Genomic DNA, 22,818 nt, shown 5'->3' on the forward strand with positions numbered 1-22,818 from the left:
AATGAGTATCAATTACTAAAAAAAATTAAGGACAAATTAACGTAGTATTATTTTACTCTATGAACTGATTGAGTGATATATCATGGCGCATCCCCAAATCGTCGGAGTTAGACAGAGTTCCAAAGGCGCACAAGGTTTATTTTTATAATTCCGTCATCTGCAAAAACTATTTTATTTAACTGTTTTATTAATGTACTTATTTTTAATAAAATAAAATAAATAAATAATAATATAGTCAAACGCTAAAAAGGTTTTTGGAAGTTTAAGCCAGATCATTATAGTACCCAGTGCGGTAAGCGGAGTCAGGAAAAGTACTAAGAAAATAACTTACAACCCAACCCCTATTGGTTTTAGTTACCAGTTTTCAGTTGTCATTTGGCCATCTTATAGACTCATTTCTTCGTAAAAGCATTTACATAATATTATGCATTTAATGAAGTACTTTTTAAAGCAAATGAAAACAAAGGCTTTAAAAATTGTTTCAACTTTTTTATTTCAAACCATTAGTTTCAAAGTTAAGGTAAGAAAATAATTTGAGTTATGTATTTTTTACAGTCTTATAAGTAAGAAAGTGGGTACTTTTCATTTTAAGGATTAACTTTATCCTGACAAAAGTAAGTAAAACCTAATTTTATATTCTTTTACGTGATCTACTAGTATTAAGTATACATCAGTACCTTTTTTCTCCATCGCCACGCCATCGCAGTACTAACTTAAGGAAGTCACTATCTTGTGACTGATTGTATTATCTGTCCATTATTTCCGTCTACGGTAAAATACTTCTTGCTAGGTTTTAACCCTGAAAGCTTCACAGGAAACCAAAATCAGGTTTGACGTCATCTATTTACTTTCAGCGAATTATTGAGGAAAATTGGTATTGGAGACAGTCCGCGTCTAGGGGGATGTAGAGGGTTAACAAACCCACCCCCCTACCGGTTTCCTTGAATATTAATAGAAGCTAGAGCCTCCTCGATTGGAGAATATTTCCTTATTGCGACTCGGGATGTGGTTTCGTCATACAGTGCGATAGAAAAGCAATAATTTAGATGTTAATAACACGCCAGTTGTAGGAGACCGGCTTTATGTAGAAGAACGGGATGCGGAAACAAGTTGAAATTTATATCACATATATTGAATACTTGCTGTTCTTACATAGCGTGAAGTTTGTATGTTATTTTCATTTCTTATCAATAAAGATATTTGTCAAAATAACTTCTTAATTGTGTTGTTTTAAACGTGGTGTTTCTTGCTGTGCTTGACATTAAAATTTTCGAGAATAACACCTTTTGAAATGGAAAAGAATCATAAATTAATAGTAATTTTTAAAGACCTTAATATTTTATTTTATATATTATGTCGAATTATTTTTGTGTTTTTTACTTTATAGATAAGATAATTAAAAATATTTATTATAATGCGCTAAAAGACTAGTAAGCGCGTACGCTGCTGCAATTTATTGTACCAATAAATTTATTTATTTATTTTTACAGTTACTTGAATGCTACTTACCCACCGTTATATTTTTACTATGGTCGTGGCCGACTATTGGAGGGGCTGATATTTGTTTACCTTTACAAATTACCACATATTGTGTTACAACACTTGATGCATGGACAAATTCAACACTCATCACGTAGATAATTAATATCTTGTGGTTTCCAGGATTTGTGCCCGGTTTATGGTAATAAACTCGCCCCTATTACTTGGAACTCAAACATTGCTGGCAAGGAGTGGGGCCTATATACGATAAAACTCTGCCTACCCTTTAGGGAATACAAGCGTACATAACATAAACAGCCTGTATACTTCCCACTATTGGGCACAGGCCTCCCCTCAATCATCGAGGGGGAGTAAAGCATACTCCAACACGCCGCTACACTGCGAGTTTTTGGAGCTGGTTTACGGCTAATACCCGGAACCAACAGCTTAACGTGCCTTTCGAAGCTCGGAATCATCTTACTTTTTTTGGACAATGAGGCGATTCAAGCATGCAATGTCCCTACCAAACAAAGGACTGCCTCATAAGGTGATTTCAACAATTTTCGACATTTTCGATTCCCCATCGTGAATCGAACCCGGACCTTCAGTACGTGAGCCCAACGCTCTAACCACTAGACTACCGAGGCAGTTACAGGCGTGATACTACATAATGTTGTTATGTTATCAACACAAGCATTAGCGAGGACTTAGAGTACGGTCACGAGCAATAATATGTATACACTTTGGTACCATGTCACATTAACTTTTTTGACAAATTGAACTGTAAGTCTCACTAAATGTCAAATATGTAAGTACGACAGAGTCATAAAGTGGGTTCATTATATTGCTCATGACTGTACGTCATCTTCCTAGGATTACCTCGTTTTAACGGGGTCCGGTTACCCAACCTGAACACTTGACAAGTCCGATTTTTTACACATAAGAGACTTTCTAGGACAAAGAGTAGCTACAACAATACAATAGTATTATAATTAAATACAGGGTGTTAGTGACATCGTAACGAAAACTTTGAGGGGTGATTGAGGCCATGATTCTGAGATGATATCAAGTGGAATTTTCCGTCGCAAAAGTATGGAATTGAAAATAATTAAAAAAAAACACAAAAAATTTCAAGATGATTCAGACTGCAAATTCCACTTGATATCAACTCAGAATCATGGTCTGAACCATCCCCCTCAGTATTCGTTACGGTTTCACTAACACCCATACCTACTTGTATGGCTACCGTATGTACTTGTGTGGGGTGTAAGTGACATCGTAACGAATACTGAGGGGGATGATTCAGCTGATTATTCTGAGTTAATATCAAGTGGAATTTTCCATCGCAAAAGTATATAATTGAAAATAATTAAAAAAAAACTAAAAAAAATCTTGAATTTTGCGACGAAAAATTACACTTGATATTAACTCAGAATCATGGTCTGAATCATCTCCCTGAGTATTCGTTACGATGTCACTAACACCCTGTATATTACACAATTTTTCTAAAATAAGGACCGAAAACACTTTGATATAATGATTAGTTTCAGAGATATGACTTCATAACTAAAATTTGTTACGTTTGTCCCCTGTCTCCCCCACTTACATATTCAGTTGACTCCAAGCGGTCGAAGGGACAAAATTAATTCCATGGAGGTCGTATGGGTAATTCGATAATTGGATCGCAGACCTTGTATAAGCCAGTACCCGCCCTGATTGAATAATTAGATGCGAACTAATAGTACTGTCTATTGAATTACCTACTCTAATAGTACACTATACTATATAAAGACAGATATATTCCTCGTTTGTCCCACTGAGTTTTGTCCTAAAAATATAATTGTATGGGTCGGAAAAGGTATATTTTATATTCCTGTTCCGGGCCCTACTTTTTTATATGTCAAACCTTAATATTTGCTTTGGACAAAACTTACCATTTAGCAGATTTATCAAATAACTAAGTACTAAACGACTTCAAAATCTGTCTCATATTCAAATTCATAAATAATTTCATTCAGTAGGTAACATAGCTACACTTCGAATCGTTATTTTTAACATAACCAACGTCTCATCCGCCTAAAACAATTGCAGCTTCTCACAACCTGTATAGCAGGGGAAAAGAAGCTGTAAAAAAAACCTCGGCACAGGGTCCTAGACGTTCTTTAAATAAGACATAAAATTTTATTATACAATTTAGAAATTCATAACATAAAAGTAAGAAATAGTATGAGGTTTAATATTTTGAATACTTTAAACTCGAGTAGTATTTTTAAATTTATATTGTTGATTGTAACTTGAAAATATTTGTGATTTGGGACGAAGCACAACTTCTTTTTGAAGTGGGACAAAACTTCACGACGAACGAAGAATAAATCTGAAGAAGTATTGTTTGTATGTAAGCCGTAATTTTTGGCAGTTACTGAAGAGAATAAAAAATCAGTGAAAAGAAAATCATTGAACAGTATAGTTAGGTACCCGAGTAAAATTCTCTCTCTATCTCTCTATTTAAGAGCTTCGCTCTTGTCGGTGGAGTAATCGCCATTCCTCTCTTTTCCCGCCAAAACCAGAGTAAAATTATAGGCGTTTAATTTCCCTGAATCATCCCTCGAACTTTTCGTTACCATAACACTAACACCCTGTATATTGATTTAACAGTGTATCATGACGTATTTAATTATGAAGATGAGATTAAGCGAAGTCGCGGGCGAAATAGTGTATTATGACGTAGATAATTTCATTCATAGAGTAGGGTTGACCGTGGCGCTTAGACATTTTAGGGGTGGTATCTATTAAGTGAATCGGTTAGTGTAATTGAAATTCAATCTATTAATCGCAGATCCCTTAGTCTGTAGCCTATTGTAAGTCACATGAATTGGGTTCGGAATGGATGTTATGTAAGGATCAACATAATATAATAATCCTATTACGTTCATATTGTAAGTATCAACCCTTTTCTATAAATAAATAATTATTACCACCATACTAAAGGGTTTCTCAAAAATAAAAACATTTTTTATTAATTTATTTCTATTTTACAAATAATTTATTCATAACCTTTAATTTTATTTACATTAAATTTAAGTTAATGGTACGTATTGATTTGAACATCTATAACTTTGTTGTATGGCAATATGGTTTTAAACTGGTTTTATAAAACTATTAAGTACAATATCATTGTATAAAACATTTAGTTTACTTTTAATATTATTATGATTGAACTCAAAGAAATCAGATTAATAGATAAGCTTTTATCTTTGGTTTGATGTAAAAACTCACTTTTAATAAATTATGGCACTTCTAGCACCCTTGGTATTAATAAAATAGACTTATATTTTATAATAATAATAATAGTGCTTTAATAATTTATAGCACTTCTGTCCCTTGGCAATCATCATATTATTTGCAAATTACAAACAAATGGTAATTTCCAAGTTCATCAATTTATAATTATATTTATCATACAACAAACAATAATAAAGTACTTAGTTCTGAATTTAAATTTTGGTACAGAATAAATCTAATAACTGGTGAACATGGAAATTAGCGTTCATTTGAATTTGGACGGACATTAAGAAAATAGAAACACTATTTAAATACATAAGTACAACATAATTCCAGAATAAAAAGTATCACAGGTGACTTCAAGTTAAACTTAATATTATTTAACGTTTCTATACTAAAGTAAGTATAGCTTGTCTTTCATTTTCTTTATGTTAATGTTGCTATCTACATTTCATTTTTTTATTACAATGAATCTGTCTGATATATACATTATTATTAGTATGATACTTGGTCTACGTCGCTTTGTAAGTTTCTCATATCAATCGTTCATTACATGATCATCATCATCGTCATCATCATCATTGGCCTTATACGTCTGTTTCATCACATTGCAAACATGATAATGCTATAAGCTTTAATTTGCGCAAAATTTCAAACGTCACGCGAACAACCCGTGCGGTTTTTTTCTTGACGTGATTTGTAGGATGCCTAAGATGACATTAACTACTTTGCCAGACAAAGTACGGTCTGAACATGACAGGCTTCAGTACGAGTGACTGAGAAAATCTATAATAAACGACGTAAAAAAATATTACGCCTATCGCAAATTGATAGTGCGCCCGCATAGTTCTTTATCAATTATCGATCGAACGCATTACAATTGAGAATATAAACACAACTTCCTCTTGTTCTATTCATATCAATTTTTGCTTTAATTTTCACATATAAATAATTTCGAACAAATCTTTAATCTGGTGTCACGATCGATTATCATTAACACTGGTAGCAATTATTAAAAATATTAATAAATATTATTTAATAATGATCTGGTCAATCAAAACTTCTCTTCTCCTTCGTTCTTGTTTTTGGTCGCGTTGCTGTCTTTCTTCGTTCCATCCTCTGTAAAAAGAAAATCAACTTGTAACTTGTCTTGCTTGTTTAACTAAATTGACGCTAAGTGTATAAGTTCCTTATGGATGCATATTGGATGGTATAATATCGTAGTAACATTTTATTCATATAGGTAATTTACTTGGTTGAAGTAATTAAATGTGTTTAACAAATCCTGGGGTGGTTTTGGTCACAAGAGAATGGACAATAGACAAATGCCGTAACGGTGGCCTAGAGACAAGAAAAAGTCAAATGAGTGGTTTGACGACAATGTAGAGATGGTTTACAGATTTATACGTGAGATTGGTACAGGACCGTTCTGAAAAAATACCTAGCAGCAGCGGGTGAAGAAAGAAGGTCTTTATAGTGGATTTCAAGTAAAAATAAGAGCAAACGATAGAATAATTGAAAGCGAGATAAAGACGCTCCGTCGCTCTCTCTTTCCCTACTATAAAAACATCTTCTAGTTCAGTAAAATTTCTGATTATATTTCAATAAAGATAATGTTTCGCTTTAAATAGCTTTAAAGCGCAACACTAAATTAGATCTGTCCAAGTACAGAAGCTAGTGTTGTCATATCAGTCGAAACTAAGCCGATGGATTCTGTTCTATCTAACATTAGGACTTCTCAATTCCTGCACCTCTCCTCTAGTCTTTGCTTTGCGCCATTTTACTGGAAACCCATTCCTTATTTACCTAAGTAAGCCATAACGGTTGTGAAAATAATTCATACCAATAGTGGTGGTGGGTCTGGGTTCGTTCCAGGACTGCACATTGCCGGACATGAACAGCAGGTAGAACAGGTTAGTGAGGAAGTACGCCGCGATCGAGATGAAGAAGACCTTCCGCCATTCCGACGCACTTTTCTGGAAACACACAGTCAAATGATTACCTTGGTCCATCATCATCGAATACCCGATAACGTGAAAAATGCAACTTCAGCCTGCACATTTAAAAATACACTAAAATAGTGGCTTCTTGAGAAGCAATTTCACGATTTTTCTTTTTTAAATTGATTATTTCTAATTTGTAATTATTTTATAATAATTTTAATTCATATGGAATGACATTCTATTACGATTATTATTATTAAATGATTTTGTATTTATTATATTCATATTATTTATGTTTTCATGTCGATTCAATAGGTACGTTGTAACGTACCTAACTTCTAACGTAAAAGAAAATTTTAATAATTCCTACCTACCCTGAATTATTGTATTTAAATAATCAAATCAAATCAAATCAAATATACTTAAAAAAAAAAAAATATAAATAAATAATATAATATAAATAATGAATTGTAATAGTATATTACCAATAAAATTTTCATTTTCATTTTGGGTAATCGGGTTCATAATTATGTAACATTTCATAAGCAGCTTATATTCATTCCTAATTAGGGTAGAGGTCTTCCACAATCCGGGGGGTATGAAGCATTCTTCACCACGCGGCCTCACGGCGGTTAGTTGAGGCATTTTGGGACAGTGAACAACCCATTCTATATAGGTTTCAAGCCGCCTTCCGGAAGGCCTCGGCCTTGACTTCACGACAAGTTTTTCTATACACTTTCTCAGCCACTCTTCTCCTCATTCTTTCTTAACCTCTCATCTGCCGGAACGCGGATCTCGACCAGACACAATGTAAAATCTATTGTGTCTGGTATCTCGGCAGATGAGAGGTTAAGGGACAAAGGTGCATAAAATATGGTTACCTCATCCCTGACAACGACGGAGACGCTGAGCGGCGCCATGATGGAGAAGATGTTCCCGCAGCCGTTGGTGATGCCCATCAGCGTGCTCGCGAAGTTGGGAGACAGGTCGATGTGAGAGATCTGCACGTACAAATGAAATCTTATTAGGCCGAGAGAGAAATTAAAAACAATGCGTTAAATATACATCATGTTATGCTAGAAGGGTTTTCTGCGAGAAATAGGCTAAAAACGTTTATTTGTCTTGTGTAATACATCTGCGTTTGGAATTTGTATAATGTGCGTCGAACTATGAAAATTTAATTAGCGCGTTCTAGACGAATTGCATTGTATGATAAGCGCCATCTGTATTGTATGGGCGGAACTAGCTGGTCAACTACTTTGTCCCGCCACCTGTACTTATCTTTATGTTTTAAATAAGTAAGAGGAACTGACCAAGAACCCGACGTAGTGGCCCCCGTTGAGGCCTACGCAGACAGTCAGGATGGCCACAGCCAAATACAGGTGGCCAGGAGGCAGGTACGATAGAACCAGCAACGCCGCCGCCGGCCCCCAGAATGCTGGAAACAAAAAAATAAAGAATAATATAAATGCAAAAGTAACACTGTTTTTATATTGTCTTCTACCTACATCATTCACAAAAACATTGCTGATTTCCGTAGAATCGCTCTAACAAAAGCAAATATCACGAAGCGACCGTAAATCAACAGAAACATTGGCAGTGTCGCTCCAAGTATATTATTTCGTAAGGAATATCGTTGTGCAAATATATTCTAAATAAATAATAATCATTATTCCAATATCTTAGACACATGAAGCATCGAGAGGTAAAGAAAATATTTTTATTGTTTGCGCTTAATATTACGTGAAGGCAAATAACGATGTCCTATTGAAACAAATAGGAAAGGCGTAATGTATACATAGATCTGGGTCTATATTTATATTTACTTTTTAACCAAAAGTCGGAGTGCAAGAAAAAAACCGCTCTGGCGCGGACTATGTATACGCGAAGTACCCGTAGAAGATCTGTAAAGAAACCCACGTAGTCTTGCAAATCCTTTTACCACAAGTTATATACCTAATACTCCAAAAGATGTGACTATCCATCGTCGTGAAAAAAAACAAAGAATAATAACAATAAAGAGAAGAAAAGGAAGAAGTAGAATAAGAATTAGTAGTAAAATTAGTTACCAATAGTGTTGAAGATCTTCCGAGATGTGCCGAGAGCGACGATGTTCCTGTTGACGAGGAAGTCTGCCAGCCAGCTGAAGAAGAAGCTCAGCAGGTACATCGCCACGTACGGCAGCGCTGAGAGGAGGCCGTTCTGTGGACATAGACACCGTCGTTATGCAAGGAGTGGAGGATGAAAGTATATAAGGGTATTAGTTATGCAATCAACTTATTTGCTGGTATGCAATTCTCTTCATCATGAGAGAGATGTTCAAAGTAGCGTCACGCTATGATGGCCGTTTTGACGTTTGTTCGTTCATGAATTTTAATTACAGAATGAGCAAATTACTGTTCTTTTTTGTCAATAGTGACTTGCAGTAAGTCATTGAAATCGAATAAAAACTTGCAATACAAGTTCTAAATTCGAAAACTTACTTATATTTATTTATTTATAGAGTAAAAGTAGTGTGTGTGTGTGTGTGTGTGTGTTTGTGTAGTAGTGTGTAGTTTGGTGTTTAATAGAGTGGGATAATGGCAGGAGGATGATGATGAGAACTTATTCGTTCTACATAATCTGTGGTACAAATCGTCTTGGTATACTACCAGTAAAATACGGCAAGAGAAAATAATATCAATAATTGAACGTTGCTTGAGGTAGTCACACTTTTGGTTTGATGATACCGCAGAGACGTTTTAAATATAGGTAAATAAACTCAACATTCATGTAAACAAGACCGTAATTTTGTAATGCACCAAATGGAAAATAAACGTTCCTATTAATTGCCTATCCATAATTAAATAATTATCTACTATTAATACATAGGAAAACATTAATTAAAATGATCACTCTGTTACAGAATTCATTATTTTGGTAACGTTTATTCTGATGAATTTATTACAATACAACATTAATTGCCTGCATACGTCCCAATACTCCACGCTGCTCCACTGCGGGTTGGTGGAGGAGGTGTTTGGCGAATAATTGTTGGTAAGTATGTCTGGCATGTTGTAAAATGCGACAGATGGATTAACGACATTTCATCATCATGGATAATTGTTATAGATATAGAGACTTCGCATCAACAGTGGCTGCAATATATCTTTGGTTACTTGTGGCTTGCCCACCCCATTAAGGATTACGGGTGTGAGTTTATGTATGTATGTAGGCAGGTTCTACATCAATAAGTAAGAGCGTGTAGAATCAAATTTCAAATTCGGACTTAAACATTTTATTTCATTTTAATTGTATTATCATTGTTATTATTTTTATATTAACGTCAATTTTATTTTTGCATGCTTACGTGTAAGCTGAAAACACTGGTCATAAAATTGTAATAACATGTTATTGTACTGTTTTCTGGAAAATAAACTATTCTATATCAAATATAGTCCATACAATTTATTGCGACATTTTTGGTTCCATCTATCACGTTGGTCTAATAGAAAGCTCGGTGAGGTGTGGGTACTTAGTTCATCTTGCGATGGATGTACGTCTGACTACCCCAATTGGGCAGTCGTGAGCTCATGTTATGTGTTATGTCTCTCTCTAGGATAGATAAAGAATAACAACAAGCCACGAGAAGTAAGTACTTACACTCTTGATGTCGACGCCCAGCACCTTGCTCATGTAGGTGGGCATCTCCGTAAGTAAGGTCCAGAAGCCCAGGCTCTGCCCGCTGTGAGCCAGCAGGATCGACCAGAACGGAAGCGATGTCCAGATGTCCTTCCACGGAGTTGCCAGTTTCTACGTAACAATAGAGCGGGATTATAATAAAGTTAAGTGAAGATAGTCAAAACTTTGATGAGAATTGAAGAAACGAAAATGATGTGCCAGGATTGTATTAAGTGGAATTCCGTGGTTTGTGCCGTGTTTGATTTTATATAACGTATAATAAAGTTCTTGCTGTTTTGAAGATTTAAGGTGCTATAAAAATTGCGAAATTTTTGATTTCACCTATCACGCTGGTCTAACAGAAAGCTCGGTGAGTTGTGGGTACTTAGTTCATCTTACGATTGATATATCTCTGACTACCCGAATAAAGTTATGAGCTTATGTGTATTATCAGTGTTATTAAAGATTTCCGGCTTGCCTATATCTAGCGGATCATGTGATACTTAGAACATAAAACGTACCAACTGTTTTCAAAACCATGCGAATAAATGATTTGATTTTTTTTCTGCACCTGCGCGATGCTAGCCATATCTCACCTTTTTCTCGCTAATATCAGCCGAGCCAGCATTCATCTCGATATATTTCCTCTCTTCCTTCGAGATCATCCTGCTGGTCCCAGGTGTGGAGGCTCCGAAGATGAACCAGAGGACGGACCAGACGAGGCAGGTGACTCCAGCGACGTAGTAGACGGAGGGCCAACCCCAGCGACTGGCGGATAGCAGACCCGCTGTCATCATCTCGATAATTGTGCCTAACTGGGCACCTGGAATTAGAGAAGGTTTAAATATGGTATGAAATAATACAGTTATGTAAGTAGGTAAGTAATATTTCTTTTTACAAGGTGTTTATTGAAATAGATGGCACAGCAAACATTGAGTATAAACTTCGTCCCGTTTGGATACGCTGAGAACACATGTTATGGGCTGGGATCTAGTTTAAAACAATTATTTTGTACCTTTGTTTAAGTGCTGTAATCCCAACCTGTTTATGAGCGTAATAAAAAAAATAGATGGATTATTGCGATTTATTTCCATATAACGAGCTAGACTATGAATCTCGAACTATTAGAAGGTGTACGTCGCTACGGGATGAAACTAAAATTTGTTCTAAATATACGACACTAATCGGCAATTTATCAGTATGTGCACTATGGGTTTCTACCCACAGTTCCGGTTCATCTAAAGTTATTGAAGTAATACTTTTTAGAATCTTATTTAAATAAACTAAGCAAAATACTTGCGTAGTTTGTATTTGTATTTGTATTTCTACTAAATTAACGTTTGAAGTCAAAATAACGCAAAAGTTTGAATGTCGAATAGGATATTACATAATTCCAAGTTGCTTCATTTCTCAAGAGCATCATTAAGTACAAATAAACGAATCCAGTTCATGCCATTTGGAGAATGAAAATATTACTAAAGTTCAAAACGAGAGTTTTCTCATCTGTATAAAATTCATTAATATCTACCCGGTTTGAAATAAAACTTTAGCCTTAGTTTTAATATCTCTGGCTAGGTTGTTGTAAAATATTTCTGAGGACAAAAAGCAAAGCTTACCAAGTCCGACAGAAGGAAAGAATTAACTTCGCTATTCTACTTCTAATACGGTTAATGGAACTTTGTCTGTCCGAGTACTGAACGCTGTCCGTGGCCAATATACTTAACTTAATAAAAGAAGACACCATTTTCTCGCAATATCTCAACACCAAGTTTGGATATAAGGACTTAAAACAAGTGTTCAGTACAAATACGTCGGCACTTTATAGTCCTGACACCATTTCTCATACTAAGTGCCCCAGCGACACCACACGTTGCTATAAATCTTGGAAATCGCTTCGCTTCGTGCAACTAACTGAATTCCAACCACTATCCAATGATAAATTGTTCCTGACATTTTTGTACTTTACAGACGTTAGATTTAAGTGAAAAAGTGGGTCTTATAAATTTTTACGTTAACGGAGAAGAAAGGATTGGCGCGCTAAGAATGAAAAGCAGTGGATTATTGTAATATATCGCGTGAAATATTTCTACAAGTTTAAAGGAGAACTAAAATGATTCAATATCGTAGAAAGTTCTGGTACAGGATTCTTACCAGCATAGACGAAGGTGCCCATCCGACTGCGCTCCGTGGCGGGCGCCCACTGGCCCAGGAGGCCATGCAAACTGGGGTATAGTAGACCCTGGAACAGCCCCATTAGGATCCGGCACGCGCACACGGCCATCCATCCACCCTGCAAGGAAAATTCAAAGATAGTAAGAAAAGATAATAAAAACAGAACATAAACAGCTTGTACGTGTCACCTGATGCTGGACATAAGCTTCTCCTCAATCTACAAGAGAGGGCAAGGAGCATAATCAACTACACTGCTCGATTGCGGGTTGGTAGCCGTTTGCGTTCCTCAGGTTTTCAAGTGGCCCTTGGCTTACCGTCTATTAACATGGTATTGGCACCGATTCCTACACACACACCACTTCACACACACTTATCCACCGTAAAGGAAAAGGACAGAAAATTGACAACTGATAATTTTAAAACGAAAGAACAACCCGGGCGAATAAGTAAAGCGCATATGTAATCCGTTTGACATGTCAACGTTAGCTGTCAACTTAATTCTGGTGCGTTATTGGCCAATATAAAATTTTTATGTGTTCCATCATTTTTATGCCTGTAGATTACTCATCCCTTTCCTTTTCGGCGGATGAGAAAATGACAGGTACTTATAACTTAAAATGAAATTAGGATGTGTCTGCAAGAATCACCAGTGTGTCAATAGCAGTCCACACGCATGGTGGAGCTTGGATGGAACGGCATTGTAGATGGAACTCGATCGAATGGACCTACTGAACAATCATCGCAATGACGGACTCTGCTAATTTACCTTTTTTATACATAAATACATAACCACACGCCCGTACTCCCTATTGAAGTGAGCAGAGCTCTAGGAAATCCAAAACACCCGTCAGCCACTCTTGATACTAAGTCCTTAGATGGATTATAACGACTTCGATATGCCCTAAAAATCTTCAATAATAGCCATAATCCATTTGAAGTCTCGTTACTGAGCCAGGATCATCAACTAGCTTGGAGGTCTATGGGCTATTAATATTTATTCCACGGCAGGTAATGGTATAATAAACATTAATAATATCAATCATGACATAATTATGTCAAACAACTAACATTCGGTTTTGGTCGCTTCATAATGTTGTATTGTGTCTGTGACCTCATTTTTATCCGATTCAAATAAACACAAACAATTATAATTAAGCAGTTTAAATACAACTGATTATACCTTTGATGGGGACGAGTACGTGTGATCACGTGTCATCATCATCATCCCCCTAGCGTTATCCTGTTTTTCACAGGGTCCGCTTACCTAACCTGAAGATTTGACAGGTCCGTTTTTTTACAGAAGCGACTGCCTGTCTGACCTTCCAACCCGCGAAGAGAAAACCAGTCCAATACAAGTTAGGTCACATACCTCCGAAAATGCATTTCTCGGGAATGTGGGTTTTCTCACGATGTTTTCCTTCACCGCACGTGATAATCATAATATGACTACGTGTGACGAACAATAATTCTACTCTTCCAAATCGTCTTTCTAAGACCAATACTTAAGGCCCTACCTCATTAGGATACTATCCTGGCACCACTATGATTGCGTCACCAACAAAATGTATGCTGTTATATTTATAAAGGGTACTTCACCTGATTGCGCAAACAATTTGGTTACCGGTACATCTTACATCGTGTCCTGCGTGCCCGAACACCTGTACGCAGGAGGATCTGATGAGCGCTGCAGATAGCGCCATACTTGTTGCCAAGTTTTGGGCCGATACTGTTTAGTTTGCCATCGACACGATAAGAAGAAGACCGGTAAATCCCAAATCATTTGGCAGTACAACTACCGTGTCCTAGTAAAATTGAGCCTTAAATAAATTGTGCCGATGATTTCGTAGGTACATACTAAATGTATTAAGTTGATTTATTCAAACCCTCAGACAAAATGCTAGCAGCGACGTTGTAAACACCAACTTGTTATCATATCCCTTAGCATTATCCCATTTTTCACAGGGTCAGATTACCTAACCTGAAGATATGCGAGGTCCAGATTTTTACAGAAGCGATTGCCAAATACGAAATTGTTATATGAAACCCAATTTCCGGCTCACGCATTAAAGTTGGTCATTAATTTAGATAATCCCCAAAACACGAGCATTAATCATGTCCTATTGAGCTTATCATCAGTTTTGCTGAAGCATTAGTTTTGTTTGTCTATACACGCGCCACTATACATCAATCACCAAGATACCGTCCCAAGTGGAAAAAAAATATTTTTCCTCAAAACGGCCAAATTACACGATCGTATCTACATTGAGAAATGGCTTTTGCGCGAATTGGGGTAAAAAAGAATTTTTGCGTGATTTAAACTTTATGGCCCGAGCCACGTTTTGTTTGGAAAATGGTAAGAAAGTAAGAAACGACATGGGACGGGCTTTTATTTTATTTCACAAAAAGAAATGAGAGCAGTAAAATATTAATATTAAAGAAGCTAATGGAAATGTATGATGATGACTGCAAGACGTCTCTCTCGGCTGGTTACAGCGACTGTTGAGTCTACAATTTATTGCTCTTAATCCAGCAATAAACGATGATATCATCTGTACTTACTTAAGGCCAACTTGATCTTTTTTATTGCTTTTTTAGTATAACTCTCAAGTAAAATATTAGGTACTTATTTGCAACTGATGTAAAAATACCAACAACATACTTTTCTTTTTCATAAAAAAAAAACTGTTTACATTTCCATCTCATAGCCTGTCTAATCATCAGATTAAGGAGTGGAAATAACTTGTGTGGGAGTAAAACTTATTTATTTTCTCTTAAGTGAACTCCGTTTAAGTACATTATCACAAATGTGCCTGGTTTTCATGTCAATATCGTGAATAAATTATCATATAAATTGTTGAGTAGCAAGCCGTTCTTGCATATCACTTCATGACACAAAACAAGACATTGATAAGTTATTTGTCAGCAAATGTGGTGGTACCTCGAGGTGTAGACCAGTGCATAGTAACTAGCCAGACACCAGCGGTAGTGTGTGATGAGGGATCAATGCTCCAACGGCGTTTTAAGTACGTTGTGTTATATGTAGGGCAGCAGTAACTGTCAGTACTATTCAGAGGCGGAGGACAGGAGTCCTAGTATGGCTTTGTAATAAATAGACTACTCTGGGCTCTGCTAATAGACCACTGCCCTATTTTTCCCTAAAAAACTAGCATGGAAAATGCTGCACCGACAAGAGCGTGGCTCTTAAATTAGCGCTTTGAGAATTTCGTTAGCGCGTATCAGGCATCGACAAACGAGAACTACATATAAGATGAACGTGTGCAAGTAGTTGGCCTGCCACAGTTGTATAACGATGCAACCTGTACTTAGGAAACACACATACAAGCTCGTGACGCTTGCTCGTGATCCCTAATGAAGTATCGAGATTAAAAAAAAAAGAAAAGAAAGGAAAACATGAAACAGTAGGACTAGGGCCCTTTGCTGGGAGGTTTTCTGGCCACGTCTTTCCCTCAGCGTTACAGATTCCGATGTGGTAGTAGTATTACAGCTAGTTACATAATATGTAATTTAATTTTTTGACGTTCAAAAAGCGCTAAGTTTGTAAGCCAATTTTGAAAAATAAATATTTTTGAATTTGAATTTTTTTTTGAGCCACAAGTATTCAGAAGACAATTTGCAACCACTTTTAATACGAACTTTTAAGATTGATTTGATTTTAATAGTATATTGAGGAGTTCGGTGGCGCAGCGGTAATGGCGCTTGGCCTGCGATTGTTGAAGTTAAGCAACTCGCAAAGGCCGGTCATAGGATGGGTGACCACAAAAAAAAAAGTTCTCATCTCGAGCTCCTCCGTGCTTCGGGAGGCACGTTAAGCCGTTGGTCTCGGCTGCATTAGCAGTCGTTAATAACCACCAATCCGCACTGGGCCCGCGTGGTGGTTTAAGGCCCGATCTCCCTATCCATCTATAGGGAAGGCCCGTGCCCCAGCAGTGGGGATGTTATTGGGCTGGTGATGATGATGAGTAGATTGACAGCTTAGCACATCCTTTACAATACAGCATGTTAGTGACACCGTACCGAAAACAAAGTAATCAAAACATGTACTTGATTGTACTAGAAACGATATGACATGTTTTTCTCGTCGGAAATGTTTACTTAACAATTTTGAGTTTTTGCTGAAAAAAAAAAAGAAAATCTAAAAAAGCACTAGTCATGAATTTTTTGATCAGAAATCCATTTGATATCAGCTCTGAATCATAGTCTGAATCATGTTGTAAAGTTTTCATTACTGTGTCACTAATATTGTGATATCCATAAACTTATCAAAATATGCGTTCTTTGATTTTTATTCATTGAAGTTTAGAAGCAAGGCAAGACACAAAAGCAAGTCCTTAATAATATTATGCCTTCTAGGAACTTCAAAATGCAAGCGTCCGTTCTATAACCGCACTGGAACTAAATTGGTTAACTGGTGAGAAAATCGAATTGGCGATTGCACTGTCGGGCAAATACAACTGAATTGGTAGTGGACTAGACACACCTGTTGTGGGGATACTGATTAATTGAGTTGTAGTCGACAACTGATAGTGTAAACCATACGACACTAGTTAGCCAGACGGAGATACAATGTATGCTGGAGTTTGCAGCATATTCATCAGGTGAAATTGTGGTCAAACGCGAATCATCTCCCCAGTGTTATCCCGTTTTCACAGGGTCCGTTTACTTAATCTAAAGGTTTGACAGGTCCGATTTATTACAAAAGCGACTGCCTGCCCAATACAGGTTAAGGTTTCTTCACTATATTTTCCTTTACTGCTCAGCACGTGATAATAATTTGGGACTACGAAAATCATTGTTTTAGGCCTGTGCTGGGATTCAAACCTGCGACCTCAAAGTGAGAGTCAAAGCGTTCTACCAACTGGGCGAACACGGGTCCTTTGAAATTAAAGAAACTTACATGTGAAGCAGCCAAGGGTACAAACAGGTTGACGATGCCGGTGCACAGCATGGAGCCGAAGATGAGCATCTTGCCTCCGAATCTCCCAGCCAGCATGCCCGCCGGGATCTGCAGCAGGATGTAGCCCCAGAAGAACGACGAGAGGACTGTGTTCTGGATGCTCAGATCCCAATTGAATACCTGCAATAAAAAGGATAATTTGAAGGTTTTAGTTTGGAGTCTTTGTAGGTTCATAAGTTGATGGACTAAACGGTACCGAAGGTGTTTTGCGCCAGGAATATAGTGTAATATTCGAGTTTGTACGTACGAGTTTACTCAGTTTACCGGGACCATATTTTATAATAAAGAATAAAACGAGTACCGCATATAGAACGGTAATGGGCGCCAGCAAACTATTTTTACCTCACCCCCTCTGGGTCAGACTTTAATCTAAATGGTCGTAAGCCGCTAAGGGGTAAAGGGGAGCGCGTACGGAATGAGAATGAGATTTTGCAATGAAGTGTCCGATGTGTGCCGTTATACGGCGTGTCGCGTTTTCATACAAACGCGCCTTTTTGTGTAGAGAGCATAGATTGAAATGCAAAGTACTTGCCAAAAACAATTTATAATTCAATCACTCTGTCTGGTTTTAGCAGGAAAAGAGACTATACATTTCTATGGAATACGTATAGAAATACACATGTAAGACGCCATCAATAAACGTGGACACATCCCGCTTAGGGACGGTACTGAGAAGTGTCGGCGTCCGAAGGACGTAATATACGATCCCGACGACCCGATTACTCTAGCCATAGAGGCAGCCAATCAGCTCGCGACACCAAACACTTCAGGACCCCGATACCAATCCCGCTGGCGTGGTTGACGATTTCCCTCAATCAGCGCTTACCGCTATCGACCCGTTAGGGTCGATTAATTCTTTCAAATATATTTCCTCTCAGACGACGCCCTGAGCCGAGGTTCGCGCCCAACTGGGCATCCTCAGGCCTGTTGTCTTAAACGTTGTACCGGGTGAGAGCCTTCAGCGCTCCCCATTTGTCCGGCCAAGTAGTTAATGCCATCTACGGCAAATCTACAATAAGTCACGTAAAAAAAAAAGAAAATGAACATGGACAAAAGTCATACTCTTTGTTTTGTATTATACATATAGGTTTATAGGTACATAACAAAGAGTGTATTGTTAATAATCTTACACTGGCTTCCATTTTTCGAAAAGCCGTTTTAGAATCTATTTATGACCTAGTCATCTAGCTTATTAAGTTTACAACATTGCTTAGTTCAAGTTTTATTTGCATAAGTTTTTGCTCCAAGAAGGAAAATCTTTTATTTGCGATTCAGCATAGTCAGCATGGTTTACATTGCCACTTAGAGATTCCCAAGATTTGCGAGTTTAATCTGAGATCGTGTCGTGGACGTGCCACCACGTGTGATCACTAGATTTTATCCGCACTCATAGAATTTTATCCGGAATCGACGATGCCCGAATACTAATCCCGTAGGGAAGAAGTTGCTAATGTGAGTAGACATTTTGGTATTCTCGTGCATCTGTTTTGATCCGGTTCTTTGGAAGCTTTGCTCGGATTTCATTTTGAATGCTGATTTAGTTTGTTGGTTATGAGATTTATTGTAATTGCGTTTTATTAAAATTTAGACGGATTACATTTAAAGTCTAATTATGTATTTCTTGCTTTCCTGTGTATCACATGTTATAAAAACGTTTGGTTGTTAGTACGTTACATACGGATCACCTAATTGTCCCAAAATAAGATGATCGGTGTTTCGGAAGGCACGTTAAGCCTTCTTCTTATCGTGTGGGTTATGAGATGGATTTCCAACCTCATCAACCCTGGTGTCAGAGGTTATTATTGAGCTGCCAAAGGCCCTTGATATGGCTCATGTAACGACTGCATACTTAGATCAGTAAGTAGTAACCGGGACCAACAGCTGAACGTGCCTTCCGAAGCACGGATCATCTCACTGTCGTACAATCAAGTGATTAGGTGATAAGCCGTTGGTCTCGGTTACTATTTACTGATGTAAAAAAAACTAAGTACCTACGTAGTCGTTACATGAGCCATGTCAGGGCGTTTAGCGGATCAATAATAATATAAAGTTGGTAATCCACCTCACAACACACATGATAGAAGAACCAGTCTGACGAAATCTCAGTCATTCTCAAATGGCAGCAAAACGCACAGAGCAGTTAGGCCGATTTATTTTTTATTCCTGAGGCAATGGGTGTCGTTAGCGTTGGTATGGACGTCACGTGGTCTCACGGTGATTACCATGAGGGTAGGGCGATAAAATCAAATGGCATAGTTTGAGACCGCTGCGTAAGGCAAGCGATCGGGCGTACTGAGTGACTTATGAGAGGTCTCGGTCAATCGTTGAATGGCTGTTAACGGGTTGAACTATAATCTTACGGATGCACGTTGAAAATAAAATTATAATAACGGTGACTGCGAAAAAATTCATTTTTTTTCTTCTATCGTGTGAGTTGTGAGATCGATTGCCAACCTCATCAACGCTGGTGTTATTATTGAACTGCCGAAGGCCCCAAAAATGGCTCATATACCGACTAGCTACGAACTTAGTCACTTACGTTAATAAGTGGTAACCGGGACCAACGGCTTAACGTGCCTTCCGAAGCACGGATCATCTTACTTTCGGACAATTGAATGATCAGCCTGTAACGTAAATAGACTACGGAACATGAAGTGATTTTTGCGATATCTTCTCACCGGGATTCGACCCCGGAACCTCCGGATCGAGAGCCCAATATTCAACCACTGAAAATAAGTATACTATAATATTATGCTATACTTATTAAGAATGTATTTTTGAATGTTGCGTGCGATGTACAATTAATTATATATTATGTCATCTTTCCGATATAGAAATATAGCATCTTTTTTTAATATTGCTATAAATTATAAAAACTTTTCTAAATTCGGTATGTAAAAGTTTACACAATACAGTTTGATTCTGACTATTTTGTCTTATGAAAAAAATACATTTACATTTTTTAAAAGCTGCGACTCTCACTTCTTTTGCCATTCACGAGATGGCTATGACTTCAAAACGAATACAAAACTACCCTCAAGTGTAAAAAAAATGAAATGCATTCATAAAACTCCATTTGTCTCAGCCAGATTGCATCTCGACGTTCTGGAATGTTCTAGAATATTTGAATAGTCGTCTGTAGTTGAGTGTTCAATTCCACGGTGTCAAAAGCACACTTTTCCTTGCTTTCTGCGCAGCGTTCTAGTTTTGCATCGACACCACTTTGACTTGCAAATTTCTCTAGAATGTAAGCACCTTGAGAGTTCTAAACGTATATGTAACTGCTGAAGTACCTTTTAGGAATATACTTACTTAAAGTTTCTAACTAAACTTATAGAACAAAGAAGGCGTTCAGCTCTGTAACATGATGGGATGTATATGGGAGATGTGCTGGTGTCAAAGTTGTCACTCAGCATTCAGTTCTTCATTTAGAAATATCTCTACTACATATTCAATAACTTCTTATGATTAAATGACAATGGGCATTTGTATAAAACTTGGTCCAACAACCTCCACTAATGAGACTTATATGAATGAACTGGCTATGTAGATTTATTTAGTTATTCAGCAACATATCTTGAGTCGATTTATTCCCCCACTGTATTTTATCACATTTTTAGCCAGGGCTAACATGGCCGTAGAAAAAGAACCCCGGGTCAAAATCTGATAGAACTATCCCAGAATCATAGGGAAAATATAAGCTTTCATTACATATAAGTCTCATCAGTGGAGGTTCTTGGACCAGTTTCGCCCATTCGCCTTTCCGTTCCGTTAATTTTGTGCAGTATTTTATAGCTGTAACCACGCTGTAAGTGTTGATTGATACAGATTAATAAAATAACAATGCTATGGAAGCGGTCAGTTACGTGCTTCTTTTTTTAACGACCCATCAGAATTTGAATTCAGAACTATGTCATTTATTGGTGTTTTGTTTTGTTTATGTCAAAACAACAATGAAGTTTCCTTTTTTTTCACTTTGTTCCCAGTTCAAATTCTGATACAAGATAAATTATTAAATGATTAACATGAAAATTAGCATTATACAGTTTGTATTTGGAAATGCAATGATTACCGATGGACATACAGCGCGGTGGATTACGCTCCTCATGCCCAGCAGCGAGTTAGGCGTATATTCAGTATTCTTTATTTGTATACTATGTCGTCACTTTGTATATAGGCTTATGTTATGTTATTTTATAGTAGTTTTATTTGCGACGGCATTCTCGTCTGGAGTCATGTCCGTGTGATAATACTTACTTGGAAGCCGTAGTCGTTCTCAGTAGTCATGGCGACGATGGCGACGCTCATGCTGACGCGCGTCGCGTACGACACCGTCGTCGCCAGGAACAGAAGGAAGATGACCGCGTGCCGCATGCCGAACGTGCTCTCTGAAACAACGAGAGACATGTCAGTCATGTTTTTTTTTACCTTTGATGAGTTTGCTTTTGGCCCCAGACTTGCCCGAAGGCATTGACGAGGCCTAAGATGGAGCGCGCTCACCCAGAAGGTGCCTGTTCACTTTGGCCTTGAAAGCACCCGGGTTATATGGATTCGGAAATACAGAAGACGGCAGAGAATTCCACTCCTTCTCCTGTCTTATTGTATAGATATAAATAAAAAATAAAAATAGATCTATACTAATATAATAACCGCGGGCTCGTACCTCGACTTTTGAATCGCTCGACTTCAACTCACGTTCTAAAACATATATACTATATATTATACCCCTTTTCACATTTAACTTGTCATTTGCAGAACGAGACAGGTGTTTATTTTCGAACGTTAGTTGAATACACGCGATTCCAAAAAACTAACTCTGCACGGCTACCGAGTCTCGCGGGCGCGTCTCGAAAGAGGATTTCGATCGATAGACGCAGCAAATACTATCAACGGTAGATAAACGTCGTTCGGCTATTGGTCCTCGATAAGTCTTCGATATAATTGTACTCGTACCTTGTAGACTGGGCACATTCAGTTTCCTTCGACATCTTCTATGGAATTTTCTTATATGGTAGCAAATATAACACGACACTTTCGTTTTCATAACTTAAACTGAAACAGTTTAATAATAACCATTTAAATAATCTGGCATGGTCGCCGATTAGGAACTAAATACAGTCGTGAAATTAAAGGTAAGTGTACCTAATTCGACGTTATCGGATAAATAATAAATTACAAGTAATAATACCGTCAACAAACCACTGTTATCTTTCTAGTAGATAAAAATAAAAAACTTGGGAGTTTTACGTCATTTTAATCTCGACCTGCTCATCAAGACTAATTAAACAAGACGAAACTCAGGGGACT

General features: G+C 37.3%; 1 protein-coding gene across 2 annotated transcripts in view; it reads right to left on the reverse strand.

The window, feature by feature from the left end:
• Window positions 1-4,573: 4,573 nt before the first annotated feature.
• LOC126371726 (putative inorganic phosphate cotransporter) overlaps window positions 4,574-22,818 on the reverse strand; it is a 45,608-nt gene continuing 27,363 nt past the window's right edge. Inside the window, exons 1-11 of one of the 2 annotated variants that reach the window (XM_050017060.1) lie at window positions 22,465-22,602; window positions 21,769-21,899; window positions 17,452-17,631; window positions 12,516-12,654; window positions 10,961-11,187; window positions 10,347-10,496; window positions 8,774-8,906; window positions 8,018-8,142; window positions 7,586-7,705; window positions 6,605-6,737; window positions 4,574-5,880 (exon numbers count right to left, since the gene is read on the reverse strand). In XM_050017060.1, coding sequence (XP_049873017.1) covers window positions 5,816-5,880; window positions 6,605-6,737; window positions 7,586-7,705; window positions 8,018-8,142; window positions 8,774-8,906; window positions 10,347-10,496; window positions 10,961-11,187; window positions 12,516-12,654; window positions 17,452-17,631; window positions 21,769-21,899; window positions 22,465-22,555 — 1,494 coding nt within the window. In that variant the 5' untranslated portion in view covers window positions 22,556-22,602 and the 3' untranslated portion in view covers window positions 4,574-5,815. Of the gene's footprint in view, window positions 5,881-6,604; window positions 6,738-7,585; window positions 7,706-8,017; window positions 8,143-8,773; window positions 8,907-10,346; window positions 10,497-10,960; window positions 11,188-12,515; window positions 12,655-17,451; window positions 17,632-21,768; window positions 21,900-22,464; window positions 22,603-22,818 lie in introns of those variants that run through there. The other variant, XM_050017061.1, reaches the window with a different exon arrangement.

This window comes from Pectinophora gossypiella, chromosome 13 (genome assembly GCF_024362695.1).
Source record: "Pectinophora gossypiella chromosome 13, ilPecGoss1.1, whole genome shotgun sequence".
Taxonomy (NCBI): domain Eukaryota; kingdom Metazoa; phylum Arthropoda; class Insecta; order Lepidoptera; family Gelechiidae; genus Pectinophora; species Pectinophora gossypiella.